Source organism: Nycticebus coucang, chromosome 8 (genome assembly GCF_027406575.1).
Source record: "Nycticebus coucang isolate mNycCou1 chromosome 8, mNycCou1.pri, whole genome shotgun sequence".
NCBI classification, from domain to species: domain Eukaryota; kingdom Metazoa; phylum Chordata; class Mammalia; order Primates; family Lorisidae; genus Nycticebus; species Nycticebus coucang.
In genome coordinates, this window is record NC_069787.1 from 71,122,199 (window position 1) to 71,136,999 (window position 14,801).

Below are 14,801 nucleotides of genomic sequence, written 5' to 3' on the forward strand. Positions count from 1 at the left end.
TGGGATTACACCTGCGGTGCATCTTACAAGGGTACATGTGAAACTTAGTGAATGCAGAATATGATTATCTTAACATGATAACTAAGAAAATGCCAGGAATACTATGTTAACCAGTGTGATGAAAATGTGTCGAACTGTTTATAAAACCAGTGTATGGTGTCCCATGATCGCATAACTATACACAGCTATGATCTAATACTAATAAAAAAAAATAGAAAAACAATCACTCTAATTTGTAAATCTATTTGTTCACAATTTTTCAATGAAAAAGTTCTGGTTGAGCACGTGTATTCAGCGTGATGTCTGGGTTTGTTTGGGAATATCAGAAATGTTGCTCCCCAAGGGGAAAGTCACCTTGTAAACACAGCCAAAAGCTCCACTTCCAAGATGATCCAAAATCGCATAGTTGCCTATATATTTCGAAGGAGCTTTGTTCTGATTAATGCTTTCAATGTTTTCAGCAATTTGCTTCAGTTCATCCTCCTAACCAAAAAATATAAAGGAAATGTGGTGCTATAATAAATTCCATCCTGACCACATAGCAGCCTGACAAAATATTTAAAACTCAGGACTCACCACTAATAAATTCAGCTTTGATACTAATTCTTCATAAGCACTGATATCACGAACATAATGTCCTATGTCAATGAAAATCTCAAATAAGTCCGTGGGGAAAAGTCTACGGAAAAAAATACATGCACTTAATGTAGAACTTAGACATTGTTGAATTGTTGGTTATTACTCCCCTTTTGCATGTAGCTCTCTCACAGATTGATTATATGAAACAAACTTAACTTGCTTAGCTTATCAACAAAGTATACTGGTGAAAATATCACCCCCACCTTGTCTTGCAAAAATACACTATCGCCACAAGTCTCAAGGGAAACAAATAGAAAGGAAACTTCTAGAGATTTGCGGTACACCACTGTGCTTATAGTTAATAATACTGTATCATACACTTAAGATTTTAAAAGGGTAGACTAGATCTCATGTTATGTATTTTTTACCACAATAAAAAAATTACGTACAATAGAGATGTTACAAAGACTTTATTTGTAAGATACTTGAGGAAGAAAGGTAGTTATTAAAAATATTAGGAAGAAATGTTTATTGAATGTTTATTGAGTGCAGAGCACTTTCATAAATGTCATCTGATTCTGTCTTCATCTTAAACCTAAAGCAGTAAATATTAACTGAATTTTTTAATGTTTTATAGAAAAAAATGCCTGTAAATGAAAAATAAACCAAATGAGATTTAGGCATCATTTCCAAGGTACTGTTTCAATGGTTTATTAAAAATTTAAGTCACTAAAAAGGATGGCTTAGACCCTTGAAATGAAAGATTATAATGTATCCTAACTTATTTTACTTTTTTTCTCTAAATTCAAGTGTTACATATGGAAATAAAGTAACAATAGAAAATGGTCTGTGCTTTCTGCACTTGATCTTAGCCAAAAGACCGAAAATCCATGCTTTCTGAACAACAAACACTATATTATATATATATATAGTGTTATATATTATATATTATTATATTATTAGTATAGTATTATATTATATATATAGTGTTATATATAATAGTATAGTATTATATTATATATTATATATAGTGTTATATATATATGTCAGGAATTTATTTCTATCCCACCTTATCAAAAAAATGTTTAACAAGCGCTTGTGCCTCTGGTTTTGGCTAAGCCTTCCACCTGAATGGTGTTCAGACCTCCACTACGGTAACTTGAATTTGATTCCCAAGACAGTGACTTTTCAGTCAGGCTCCACAGCAAAGGCTACGGACCCCTGAACATACAGGCGTCTCCTGTCCCAGCAAGGATATCTAGTCAAATACAATAGTTTGTTTTCCTACTGATTAATGGGAAATTTTCAGATCAACTTTCAAATTTCCTCATAGACAAAAATAGGTACATGTCAAATGATGGCATCTATTTAAAATGTTAATATCTTTAATTGCAAAAAAAAAAAACTCATAAACCATAGTAGTATGTGTAATTAAGAGGAGTTGTACTGATACAGTGACTTATGCTGTTTCATCACCATTGTCTTAATTTTCAGTATTAAGATATTGCTAAGACTTTGCTACAGTAACTCAGTTGTATTTGTGAAATTTAAGAAATTTGAAGACACAATTTGCCTATGATTCACTCTCTTACTGCTGTGTCTAAATAAAGTATGTGAAGACAGTTCAGTCTAATGATCTCTTAAATCTCACGATCACTTTCATTTCTCTAAGCTCATACCTTTTAAAGAGTGGTCTGTTTCTTTCCATACTGAAGAGAAACCTCAAGGCTCTGAAAGCATAACACTAGAAAATAAAAGAATACATATAGGATTCTTCAATGGAAGCTCAACAGATCAAAATGTTTTCAAGACAGAATTATCATGAAGTAAACATTAAAGTGGCTTTATTGTGAGTGGCTGGTCCATGCTGGAGTCAAAGCTTATAACTGAAAACAAAAAGCACCAACACCTGGGGTAGTTGTCGTATTTAAAAAGTGTTTATGTTGTAGAATGTTAGGGATCTTGGACTTGTTTTACTCAGCACCTGTCATTAGTTTCTTTCTAGAAAGTACGAAATGAGTACAGAGACCAGAAATAAAATTCCTATGCTGAGAAAACCAAATGTCCAAAGATTTCCAGGAGCTCAAGGTTTATTTTGTTTCTAGCCTGCTATATCTGCCTCAATATTTATATGGTTTCTGTGAGAAAATAAACACCGGAAATGATGACATATAAAAATAGCCACAGGCACACTGACTCAAACTTGACAAATTGGTCTCTTGAGTAAAGAGTCTTAAGCATTGCCCAAATAGAACAATCGACACTAACTCCCTACAACGCTGAGAAAGAGGCCTGTGAGGCTTTAACTAAGGAAAATAAACATCTGACATCTTGCAGTGCTGAGAAAAAAAGAAAGTCTGCAGTTGTACCTGTAAAATAGGCCGCCAGTGGGGCAATCAGGATCGACTCAGTCTAATCCGGGATCAGTTCATGAAATTAGTGATCTGAATACAGAAAGGAGTGCGCAAGCCACATTGCCCCGAGAGGCCTGGCAGATACGCAGAGGACCTGAAGGAGGCCTGGAGAGCAGCAGAGACCGTGAGACAGGCGGAACATGCAGGCTCCTCAAAAGTCGTGCCCACTGCGATTTTTAAAAACAACCTACTGGCTTAACAAAGTGCATCTGCAGGGTGGATTTAACTTGATGTTTTCCAGCGCAGTGTCTTATATCTGTGGTGCACTAAAGACACCAAGTCCCATGACTGTATGTTCTCACTGGTAGATTTCCAAAATCCCTTGCGTGCCAACACCTCCAAAACGTCTCTGCTGGGTTGGCCATCATTCTGGATGATAGCTCTTAAGTCAGGCAGAGACAAACGTTGTCTTACTTCCTTTTCTAAGTGATTTTTTTTAAAAAGGGAAAAGATGAGCCACAAGCGCTGCAAAGGCTTAAAGTAAACCTGAATTTGTCTTTAGGAATGCTGCCCTGCCCCCGATATTCCGAGACTCAAAAATGTCCCTGGAACCCTGCATGAGTGTGTCCCCTTCTTAACTCTGAGGTCTTATCTCCTGGACACTCCCTCCCCCAGCCACAGACCCCAGCCCCATGAAACAGCCACCCTTCCCCAAGCACACCTGGTGCTCCCGCACTTTACACTGTTGTCCCCCCATGTGGCATGCCCTTCTACCCTGCGGCAGATGCCACCCAGGCCCCACACACTGTCTCCTTCTCCACTTGGCAAGTCTCCTCTTATACATCAAGATCCCTTTTATAAGTTTTCCTTTCTTAAAGATGGCAAATAATTTTCTTCTATTGTATTCTGATACATAAGCAATGTTATTAAAAAAAAAAAATAGAACTTACTGCTAAGCAAAGAAACATGTAAATAAAATCCCCTAATTTTCCCACAAAGACAAACCATTATTGTTGTTTTCATTGTTTCAATATAGTTTGATTCCAGGCCAGAACTAATGCAAAAATTCTAAAAAGCATAAGTCAAATTTTACCAGTTTCCCCAGATTTCAATAACTTGATATGGAAGAATAAAAGACATGTTTATTACCTGTAAAAGATTAGTTTTTGCTGCATTCTTTTGTTTATTCGGTAAAATTAATTTTGCTATTGTATATACACCATTTTCCTGGAAGAATAAAGGGGCCGTGTTAGCAGTGACAATGCCATAGTGATACACAAGCATAAAGAAGCAATTAGACAACTCAAAATTAATATTAAAGAAACATATTAGTACAATTTTGGAAGATTAAGTAAATATTATAAGACTATACTTAAAATGTCAATGAAATAATTTTAAGCACCAAAGACTACAGCCACAATCTTATAATTTTAGCTGTCTGTAAAGGGTTAATATTATAATTAATAAAGTAGATAAATTTAAAGTGATTAAAAACACTTTCTTTAAAAACAAATAATGGAGGATTAAAAAGGAACAGAGTAAATACATTTTAAATACCTATGAAATATAATTTATCCTTTATAGTTTAGTAATTAAGGAATACATATACATTAAGGATTATATAATTTTTTTACAGAAAAAATAAAAGAAACAAGGATAACATATTTAAAAGGAAAGAAAGTTATCTGTGAAAACACAGTCAACATCTTTCTAGATTGTTTCTAATACAAATATATACCTGGAGGAATGAATAAAAAGTATTAATGTATTCCTACTTTTCTATTATCTATTAAATATACAATTTACTGGTCTCTACTCTTCATGGGCATTCATATTATAAATGGGAAGAGTTTTTGCCTTACTGTATATAATCTTTATAGCTATGCTGTGGATTAGTTTACAATCTTCCTGTTTTATACATGAGAAAACCCAAACTTACAAAGATAAAGTCATTTTCTTCACAATCCAAGTCAGCAGATAATATTTCCAGGAATTGCACCCCAATCTGGCCAACTCCAAATACCCGGCTCCACCCACTCCCCCGGATAGCTGAGTTTCCTCAGGGACATTAATCATTGATGTGATCTCTTACTAAGGCTCCGTATTTATGTATTGAAGTTGTATATAACATATTGATGCCCAAGAAAAGCTCCCCCTTAAAAATCAATAAGAGGGTTAACTTTTGCAAAAGAAATCCACACGACAGTTTTACATGTGTTTACATATTTATTTACTTATATTTATGTGTGTTTATTATACACACACAAATATAGAGCTGTATTTGTAATAGATTAATTAATGGATTATATTTTGTGAAATTGGTTTCTCGGCAATAAATATTTTGTTTGGTGTGTCATCAATCACCTCTAACTGAGTAACTTTGTTATATTTTTAGTTAAAATGCCCATTGTCCTTAACTCATGATCTATATGCCCAGAATTAAATCAATTCAGAATAACTTTTTTAGAAAGAGAAAGAAAATGGAAAGGTTTGCACATAATGTAGGGAAGAAATATCTACGTGAATTAACAATATGTCAGTCCCTATCAAGGTGAGTGAATTAAAGAAGGAAGAACAAGATATAAAGTGGAATTCCATGAGTTAAATATTTAAACATCATGTGATGTGACCCCTAATCCTATCTGGGATATAGACTGTACCATAAGGTGGGTACATTCTATAGGATTCTGCGGGCTGAGCTTGGAAGAGAAAGTGCTCACCTGAACCACCTGGTGTGCGTTGGTGTCATTGAGCACCAGTTCAGTGAGGGCAGCGCAGCAGGCTGGAATGAAAACAATCAAACAAACAATGCAGCTCATCACTGTAAATAAATACACTTCTGCAGAATGCTCAGCTCCATGGAGATTTTATTAGCAAAGTCACTACGCAAGAAACACTAACTTTCCACCTCCTGGGTGAAGGACACAAATACAGCTTGGAGGGACGTTTCCTAACAAACACAATGTAACCTAATAGTAATCTGCAAAGAAAAAAAAGCTTTAAGTTAAAAAAAGAGAGAAAGAGAAACATTAATGTTCCTCTGGCCCAGCTCTGGAAGAAGAGAAGCTGACTTTTAATGGTTTCTAACCTGCTCTGCCATGGAATTCATGTGCTTGTATATCCCACAGCAGCCATTTATTAAGCACCTACTGTGTACTGGGAGGCAGGCACTGCAGCTGTCTCATTCATTGTAATCCTCTGTGCTCAACATATGGCTGGCATTTAGGAAGTACTCAATATATACATTTACAATGGTTGATAAATGAAAAAATGATTTAAATATAATATCCAAATTAATCCATGTATTCAGAGTATGTACTATGATTACCAGCTTTATTGATAAAACAACAGAGGATTAGGCCAGAAAATCAGTAGGTAGAAAGAACCAGGAGTTCCTCCCACCCCCGGCCTTGTCAAGAGACCTTAAATCCGAGTCCTGCATAGTCCCACTCCTGCCTCCTTTCAGCCATCATGGCAGCTGGAGGTGGCATCCTGCGCTGAGACGCTTGGCCTCCCAGAGGTACACCAGACTCTGTTGCATGGAGCACCCTTTAAGGATGATACCCTATAATTGAGCCTAACCTTGCTTGTTGGTCCAGCTCGGTGCTAATGTCTTTACACATATCGTCACATAATTCTCACAGATAACCTTTATCTCTGATACCATGGTTACCATCACCATTTTACATGAGCAAAACTGAAGCGTGGTCAGGTTAAAGAACTTGCCCAAGGCCACATGGCCATCAATGAGGATGGAGCCAAAACTCAGACCCTACTCTAAACCCCTTCCTTTTTTAAATATTTATTTGTTTTTCTGTTTTTATTTAGATACAAAATAAGCTATGTAAACCACCTAAGCGTATAGCTCAATGAGATATTATATATCTACATAACCTTTATGCTCCCACACCCAGGTAAATATATAGGCTATTTACAGTCTCCCAAGACCCCTCTGTGATGCCTCCTAATGACAGAGATTAATTAACTCCCCTATAACCCCACATGTAGGCAACTGCTGTTCTGACTTCTGGTACCATGGATCTCACCCTGTCTTTGAGAGGATCACAGAAATACTTGGACCTCTGGGATTCAACTGGATTAGACTTCTGAGAGAGGCTCCAAACAGTAAATCCCCAGCATGATTTAAGATCCCCTTGCATTAAGACAGAAGTTTTTTATAGTGAGGTGCTGTGGCAGCCGCCTAAAGACTCAGCTACTCAGGAGGCTGAGGCAAGAGGACTGCTTGGGCCTAGGAATTTGAGGTTGCTGTGAACAATGACCCTCAGCACTCTACACAGGGTGACCGTGAGATTCTGCTTAAAAAAAAACAACAAAAAAAAACAGAGGCCTGTTAGAGTAAGCAGAAACAGCAATTCAAGGAAGGGATACTGTTTCCCTGTCTTCACAGTCTTTGAAGAAATATCTTCCCCATTCTTCAGGAGGAAATATCAGGGGGCAAAAAAAGTCTGCCTTCCCTACCCCCCACCCTGCCAGCCTGCTCCTGACCTGAGGATCTCTCTGCCCCACTGCAGGTCCAGATGTCCCCTGTCTCCTGTCCTGTTGTGCCCTGCCTGGGGACTGCGTGGAGCACCCAGCTTGGCCACAGCACTCAGACTGCACTGTAGCCCCACTTGTCCCAAAGCCCTCATGCCCTGTGCATGGCCTGTACATTCCCCTCCTGCTTCTCTGTGAAAAGCCCACAAAGAACAATATCTTCTGCTGTCGTCTCTTTAGAGCTCACAAAGTAGGAGGAAGGCACACCCTCACACCTGGTGAGATGAGCGTGTGCACTGCAGTTCTAGAAAGTACAATTCTGGCCACAGAATTCACAACTTCACCAGTAATAAAACCCTCTTTATTTTGTCTCTTTATTTCTGACTTCTGTGTTTACTTCTCAGTGAGTTCAGAACATGGAAGAAAGAGAAAAGATTGTTGCATCATTAATCTGCAAATGCAGCGCTAGTACCAAGACGTGTGTGGCATCCATGTGGGTTTAACCTTATGTTTTTTGTAAACCTACAACAGTGCCTAATTAACACTATCATATTAACTTCATAAAAGGGCATAATAATGCAAAATAATAAATTGTACAATGTCAAATAATTAAAAATAATAGCATAACAAATACCTGCTTGAAGAGAAAAAGTATTTTCTTGTATTTCCTGAGGGCTTAAATCATCTGATAATTGAAGCTGCTGGATTCGCCCCGCAGCATTTGCACTAGACAGGCTTCCAATGGAAGAACGATCAGAAACAAAATTTCTGTCCCTGGAAAAGAAAAGTTAATGAACAGATCATTTATCAGTTTTCCTTCTTGGTCAGTCCTTTCTGTGTCTTGTTTAAGGAACGGTTGCCTCCAATACATCTCAGTCTTGATTATTCTTGAGTTTGCTTTTTCCCTGAAATTCCTGTCTTCCTTTATTTTAAGGAAGCTCTCTAGTAGTTATCTTTGAACTTCTCTGTCTCCTCTTGTTTTAATCCACCTAGCCTTGATTGTGTGTGGCATGAGGTAGGAATTGTTTTTCTATTTATGGTTACAGCACTGACTCCACACTAGTGAAAGTCCTGACCTTCCCCCACTGCTCCATATGGCCACCTTGGTTTCTGGACTCTATTCTGCAGCAATCAACTCACTTGAATACATCCCAGTCTTGATTATTCTTGAGTTTGCTTTTTCCCTGAAATTCCTGTCTTCCTTTATTTTAAGGAAGCTCTCTCGTAGTCATCTTTGAACTTTTCTGTCTCCTCTTGTTTTACTCTCTACCTCGGGAATCTCAATTACCCACATATTGAAACCCCATCTTCTGTTGGCCTTATGATTTTTCTAAGGGCTTTCATTCCTTCATCTTTCTCTCTGCGTTTTATTTAATTCTTTTTAATCTTGCCCTCCATTTGACTGCTTCCTGGTTTTTTTCTGGTGTTCTAGCGAATGCATCCGTTCTCTGTGTGTTCTCAGCCCTCATTTTCTTTGCTAGATCTGCAATCTCCTCCCCTTTTTTGTTGTCCTGTCATTTCATCTTAATCTCTTTTCATAAATTCATGTTCTGCTTAACATCTTTGATGAAACAAAGTACAAGTTTTTCTATTTCTTCAGTCCCCTGTCTTCCATAATAGAGCCTTCATCTATCTTTTGTCCGCTTTGTTTCTTCCTATTTTACGTGGTTTCCATATTATTTCGTTTATTTATTTTTCTCTGGTACAAGCTCTATCTGGAGTTCTACGTGCCCAAATGTGACATGCATGGAGTCTCCGTGACTTCCTTCTCAGGGCATCTGGGTCCCCTAGTGTCCCTCCTTCAATTACATGGAAAAGGTAATGGAGCTGGGTCTCCAGACAGGCATATTTTAGATCTGGTGATTTTAGATCTGTCAACATAGTTGTCTTAAAACTCAAATTTTATGGGTCTTTCTACCTAAGCAAGAAGAGTAGGTACCCACTGGAGAACTGTCTTTTAGTTTGGGTTTGCAGGTGAATAGGCACAAACAGGTTTCCTGGAAACTGCTCTGACAACAACGCCTGTTCATACTCAAACAACCAGATGACCTGGCAGCCTCCACGCCTGGTGCCAGCTCCAGGCAGCCTCGGAGCAGGCACAGGCTCTGAAAGTATTGTTTATGCAGCTGGGGTAATAAACTCTCCCAGAGCACCAAGACATATTTAAGATAGAATAAGAGCTGACATATGTCATTTTCCCAGGGAAGACTTTCCTAACATTACACCATAAAAACAAAGCGGAAAATGACTCTTCAGACATAAAAGAACTCTTTTCTCTCAAGGATAGCTAGCTATGACTTGAGCAAAAGAAAGAAACTAGTACTTTGTATTAGATTTAACCCCATGTGAGAAAAGGGCAGGTTTTATCGACGAAGTATTGCTTAACTATATAGCTGCTCTCCAAGAGGGCAACCCACCACTGCTGTAACAGGTGTGACTGGCCAATGATAAGTAACAACCACCACCATCACCTCATCATCACCCTACAAACCTCAACAAAAAAACCTTAGCAATTGTAATTATTTTGACCAAAGGGCTGGCTTATTCTATCGCAGCACTAATGAAAGATTTACAGATTATACTTTAAGTAATTGAGACTTTTCTTGTGATGGTCATAAAGGCACATAGATTGTGTCAACAGTCTATAAACTTAGTGCCTTTGTTTAGGTAATGACAGAAATAATTAAGCCATTGTCTATTATCTCTGCAGTCTGGTTCTTAGGCTTCAGAATGTTCCCTCTGAGAAAATCAAGTTGGAAACACATAGTTCTATAATATCCCTAGAAGCATAATAAGAACAAAGTCTTAATAATATTGATTTGACAATATCTACTTATCTTAAAATTGATAAGTCATTCTGCCTTTAATATAATCATCTTTATTTACATACTACAGTTCATAAATAATCTTTCAAGCAGACTTCATTTTTAACTTTCATGCAATAGGGCTGAGATATGCTTTATAATAAAATTAGGTAATAGAATCTACCCATGGATGGCACCAAAAGATATTATTGTTCATTACTTCACTATATGTAATAAAGAAAACATGGATGTTACATTGTGACATACTTTCAGAGAATTTCACGTGAAAACTACATTAACAAACCATTACTTCCCCATGTTCATGTCTTAGAATGCCATTAAAATTCTACTTCTTTTTTTTTTTTGCTGAGACAGGGTCCCACCCTATGCCCCTGAGCAGAGTGCAGTGGGCGTGGTAGCTCACCACAACCTCAGACTCGGGCTGCGGGCACCCCGCTGCCTCAGCCTCCGGAAGCCGCTGGGATTACAGGCACTCGCCGCGGCGCCCGGCTGGGTTTTTCCATTTTTTTCACAAGTCGGGGTCTCACTGTCGCTCAGGCGAGTCACGAACTCCTGAGCTCAAGCGATTCTCCCTCCTCAGCCTCCCACAGTGCTGGGATTACAGGCGTGAGCCACCGCGCCCGGCTAAAATTCTACTTCTTAAAAAAGAAATAACTGATACTCGTTTTAGAGGACTGCAATGAAAATTAGAAAGAAAAGTAGAGCAATGGACCAGGATCATAACATGGCGACCACTTGTCTAATGATACCATCTTTTATTTTAAATGAGGATTATACATATGTTCCTTTAAAATAAGCTTTTCTTTTATAGGTAGATAATATACATATACACATGTAAATGTTTTAGTGAAATATTAATAATTATTGTACTTGGCATAACAAAGCGTACACACTGATTCAAGGAAAAGGCAAAAGACAAAATGTTTTAAGTTACTGGATTTCCATTCAGCCTACATAATATTTGCAGACTGGTGGTCTTCTACATTCCTGGCACTGATCTGGAGGCTGGTGATGCAAAGATAAATACATCAGAGTTCCCAAGGACTTTAAAAGATGAATACCCCTGACACTGATATAGAGCATGCTTGCAACAAGAATAGATGGTTCTGGAAAACATGAGTGGCCAAAGAGCCCACAGTGGGAGGGAGCACTGTGCACCCAATATGCCATCTTGTCAGAGGTCCAGCCTCCTATGGAGGGCAAAGTAGGCCACGGCCCACTCGCACTCACCCTCGTAAAATATGAAGAAGCTGCTTGATGCCTCCCCAAATGCGAATTTCCACACTGGTCTCAGGGTCCTCACAAACCTGGACCAGAATCCAGACAACACTCCAGAGCAGCTTCAAGTGGTCAGAGTGGAGCAGACTGAGGAGGACAGGAATGCCCTCATAGAGCTTCACCTGCTCTTTCACCTGGGGTTCGGCACAAAGTAGGCGCAGCAACTCTGCAGTTAGTCTGAAAGGGATAGGGAGAGTGGGGGTGAGAACCACAGCATTACCAGTTAGAGACTTTATATATGTCATTGCTTGAAATATAACTCTAACATTTTCCAAGCCATGGGTTGGCATAAGTTTTCTGTACAGGGCCAGACCAAAGCCAAATGTCCTAGGTTTGCTCACTATATAATCACTATCACAACTACTCAGCTATGCTGAAATAGCACGAAAGTGGCCATAGACAACACATAAAAATGAATGAGTGGCCAAGCGTCATGGCTCACACCTGTAATCCTAGCACTCGGGGGAGGTCAGGATGGGAGGATCACTTGAGGGTAAGAGTTTGACACCAGCCTGGGCCAGAACAAGACCCCTTCTCTACAAAAAAATAGAAAAGATTAGCCAGGGATAGTGATGCAGTCTGTAGTCTCAGCTACTCAGGAGGCTGAGGCAGGATAATCTCTTGAGCCCAGGAGTTTGAGGTTGCAGTTGGCTAAGATGATGCCACGGCGTTCTAGCCATGGTGACGGAGTGATACTCTAAAAAAGGAAGGAAGGAAGGAAGGAAGGAAGGAAGGAAGGAAGGAAGGAAGGAAGGAAGGAAGGAAGGAAGGAAGGAAGGAAGGAAGGAAGGAAGGAAGGAAGGAAGGAAGGAAGGAAGGAAGGAAGGAAGGAAGGAAGGAAGGAAGGAAGGAAGGAAGGAAGGAAGGAAGGAAGGAAGGAAGGAAGGAAGGAAGGAAGGAAATGCCAGTGTTACAATAAACCTTTATCTACAAAAACAAGAATCAGACCGGATTTAGACTGCAGGTCACAGTTTGCTGACCCCTGTTCAAAGTTATCTCCTTACTGCATCTTCACCAGTCTGGTTAAAAACCTACTGACCAGCAAGTAAGTACCAAGTATGAACAATGAAATCTGCATTATGCTAAAGACAAAAGAAATATAAAAAACCTATTCAAGTCTTCAGAAACTTACTATGTGGTTGCAAAAAAATAACACATTCAAAGGAAATGTCAATAACACTACAATGCAGGGGAATTAAGTGCAAAGTGCTCAGTTACTATAAACCCAGTTCACAGTGCATAAAAACGATGGTAAAGACATAAGGTTCAGCTGAACCATGAAACATGATGGTAAATGGTTCATAGAATCATCCTTAGTCTCCTAGCCTCATACTCTGAACACTCTTTCTGAATGGCACCATCCATTCTTACGGTTTCAAACACTCCCTCAACGATGCCATCATTATCTCAGGCATTGCTCTAACCCTCAAGAAGTTTTAGTCATGTGCGTGTGTTCCATGCGTACTCACCACACTACCCCTACATTCAAAGTCATTGTCCTCCTTCCTCCCCAAATCTGTTCTTTCCCTTCTATCCCACATCTTGACTTACGGCACCACAATCGTATCAGTTTTCCAAGCCAGAAGACTGGCAGTCAAGATACTTCCTTTTCCTTCCACACCCTGCCACTGCCAATTAAGAAGCCTTAGTGCCCCCTATTTCCTGGGCAACTTCTGGGATTAATTCTCCTTAGTGTCTGCAAACTAGCTAAGCCCATTCTTCCTCCCATCCTGTGGTCCTTGATTACGATCAAGATATAAGTCCCTCTGTCCTCTACCTTTCCAATATCCTCATTTTCATACTACTTTATAATTCCTTGCCCTGAACCAATTTTCCCTGGTTCTGCTCCCTCCCAAATTTTCTGACCTTAAAAACACACATTTTTGGTAAACAGTATTTGTTACCTTTGCAAGCTTTCTGCACCAAACAATCCCTTCCTGTTGTATGCGGATCTCCACTTGTGACCATATTCCACCCCCATTGGCCCCACATAGACTGCTACCAAAGGGATCTTTCAAAAAAATAAATCTGATCATGCTTGAATCTTTCTGTCTTTATTTAGCACACAGAACTCATCATGACCTGGATAAAGTATCGTATTGCCTCATCTAAAATATATAAAAAATAATAGGGTTATTGTATAGATCAAATGAGTAAACACACAAAAGTGCTTAGAGCAGATCCTGGCATAGAGAAAGCACTGATCAAAGTTAGCTGTATTTTTATCTTATTAACTGTATGATCTAATTTTCTGGTACTTTCCTTCCTTTGCTCCAACTGTGCCCAACCACATAGATTCCTCTAATGCACCCAATCCTGTGCCTCCACGTCAGAGCATCTTCTGTTTTCACTTGCTCTCTCCCTCTGCCTATCTGTCTCCTCTGTCTTCTTCTTTCCTCCAGGGAACCTGGCCTGACCCCTCACTCTAATTGGTCTCCGCTCTGCTCCCAGAGTGCCCCGTACATCTTTCTACTGCACCATTTGCAGCACCGTCAGGAAACTGGTGACTTGTCTGTCCCCTACCCTCACTGCACACTTGGACCTTATTCATCTTTGATTTGGGTAAATAAGTTTAGATAACCAAGTCTCTAAGTATATACATTCTTCTCTAAATTTAATGCTCTTACGAGACTTCTTGCAAAAGAGAGGTAAATTGGCTTTCAAGAAAAAAATCCAAAAGGATTTATAAGTTTAACATCAGGGCTTCATCCAGGCTCCACTATTAAGCCAGACTTTAAATGAATTTGCAAATCTGTAGAAAACTACTGTCCTTCTCACTAATTTTGTGGTTTGGGGAAATTTTGGTAATTTTTTATTAAAATCTGGTAAGTATTTTAAAATGTGATGATTTTTAATAATACAAATAATCATATAGCTAAAAAAGAGATTTCTTTTATCTACTTTACTTCCTTAGAAAACTATTATTTATTCAACTAAATGTCAGATGATTGCAACTCCATTTAAACACAACCTAATAGCCATATGGATACAGTAATCCTTTAGAACAATATTCAGTTCAAGTGAAAATGAATCCATTTGACTATTTTCTACTTTGAGTTATTATATCAAGTAAATTTTTCAAATTACAAATTACAAAACAAGTCAATAGCTACTTTTGTTATATTTGCCTTAATTAAGCCCAATTGATTTTAACAATCTAATCATTTATTGCACACACAATCTGAAATTATTAAAACTAGAGTCATTTCCGAGTTTCTTCTTCCTAAAAGGCAGGATGTAAATAAATGCAATAAACAAAAATATTAAAGAT

At 38.6% G+C, this 14,801-nt stretch overlaps 1 protein-coding gene across 1 annotated transcript in view; it reads right to left on the reverse strand.

Moving 5' to 3' along the window:
- NEK10 (NIMA related kinase 10) overlaps window positions 1-14,801 on the reverse strand; it is a 250,365-nt gene that overhangs the window by 178,372 nt on the left and 57,192 nt on the right. The window contains exons 12-18 of the mRNA XM_053600397.1: window positions 11,483-11,707; window positions 8,062-8,201; window positions 5,654-5,715; window positions 4,083-4,160; window positions 2,259-2,323; window positions 577-679; window positions 355-483 (exon numbers count right to left, since the gene is read on the reverse strand). Of these exons, the coding sequence (XP_053456372.1) occupies window positions 355-483; window positions 577-679; window positions 2,259-2,323; window positions 4,083-4,160; window positions 5,654-5,715; window positions 8,062-8,201; window positions 11,483-11,707 (802 nt within the window). The remainder of the gene's footprint in view (window positions 1-354; window positions 484-576; window positions 680-2,258; window positions 2,324-4,082; window positions 4,161-5,653; window positions 5,716-8,061; window positions 8,202-11,482; window positions 11,708-14,801) is intronic.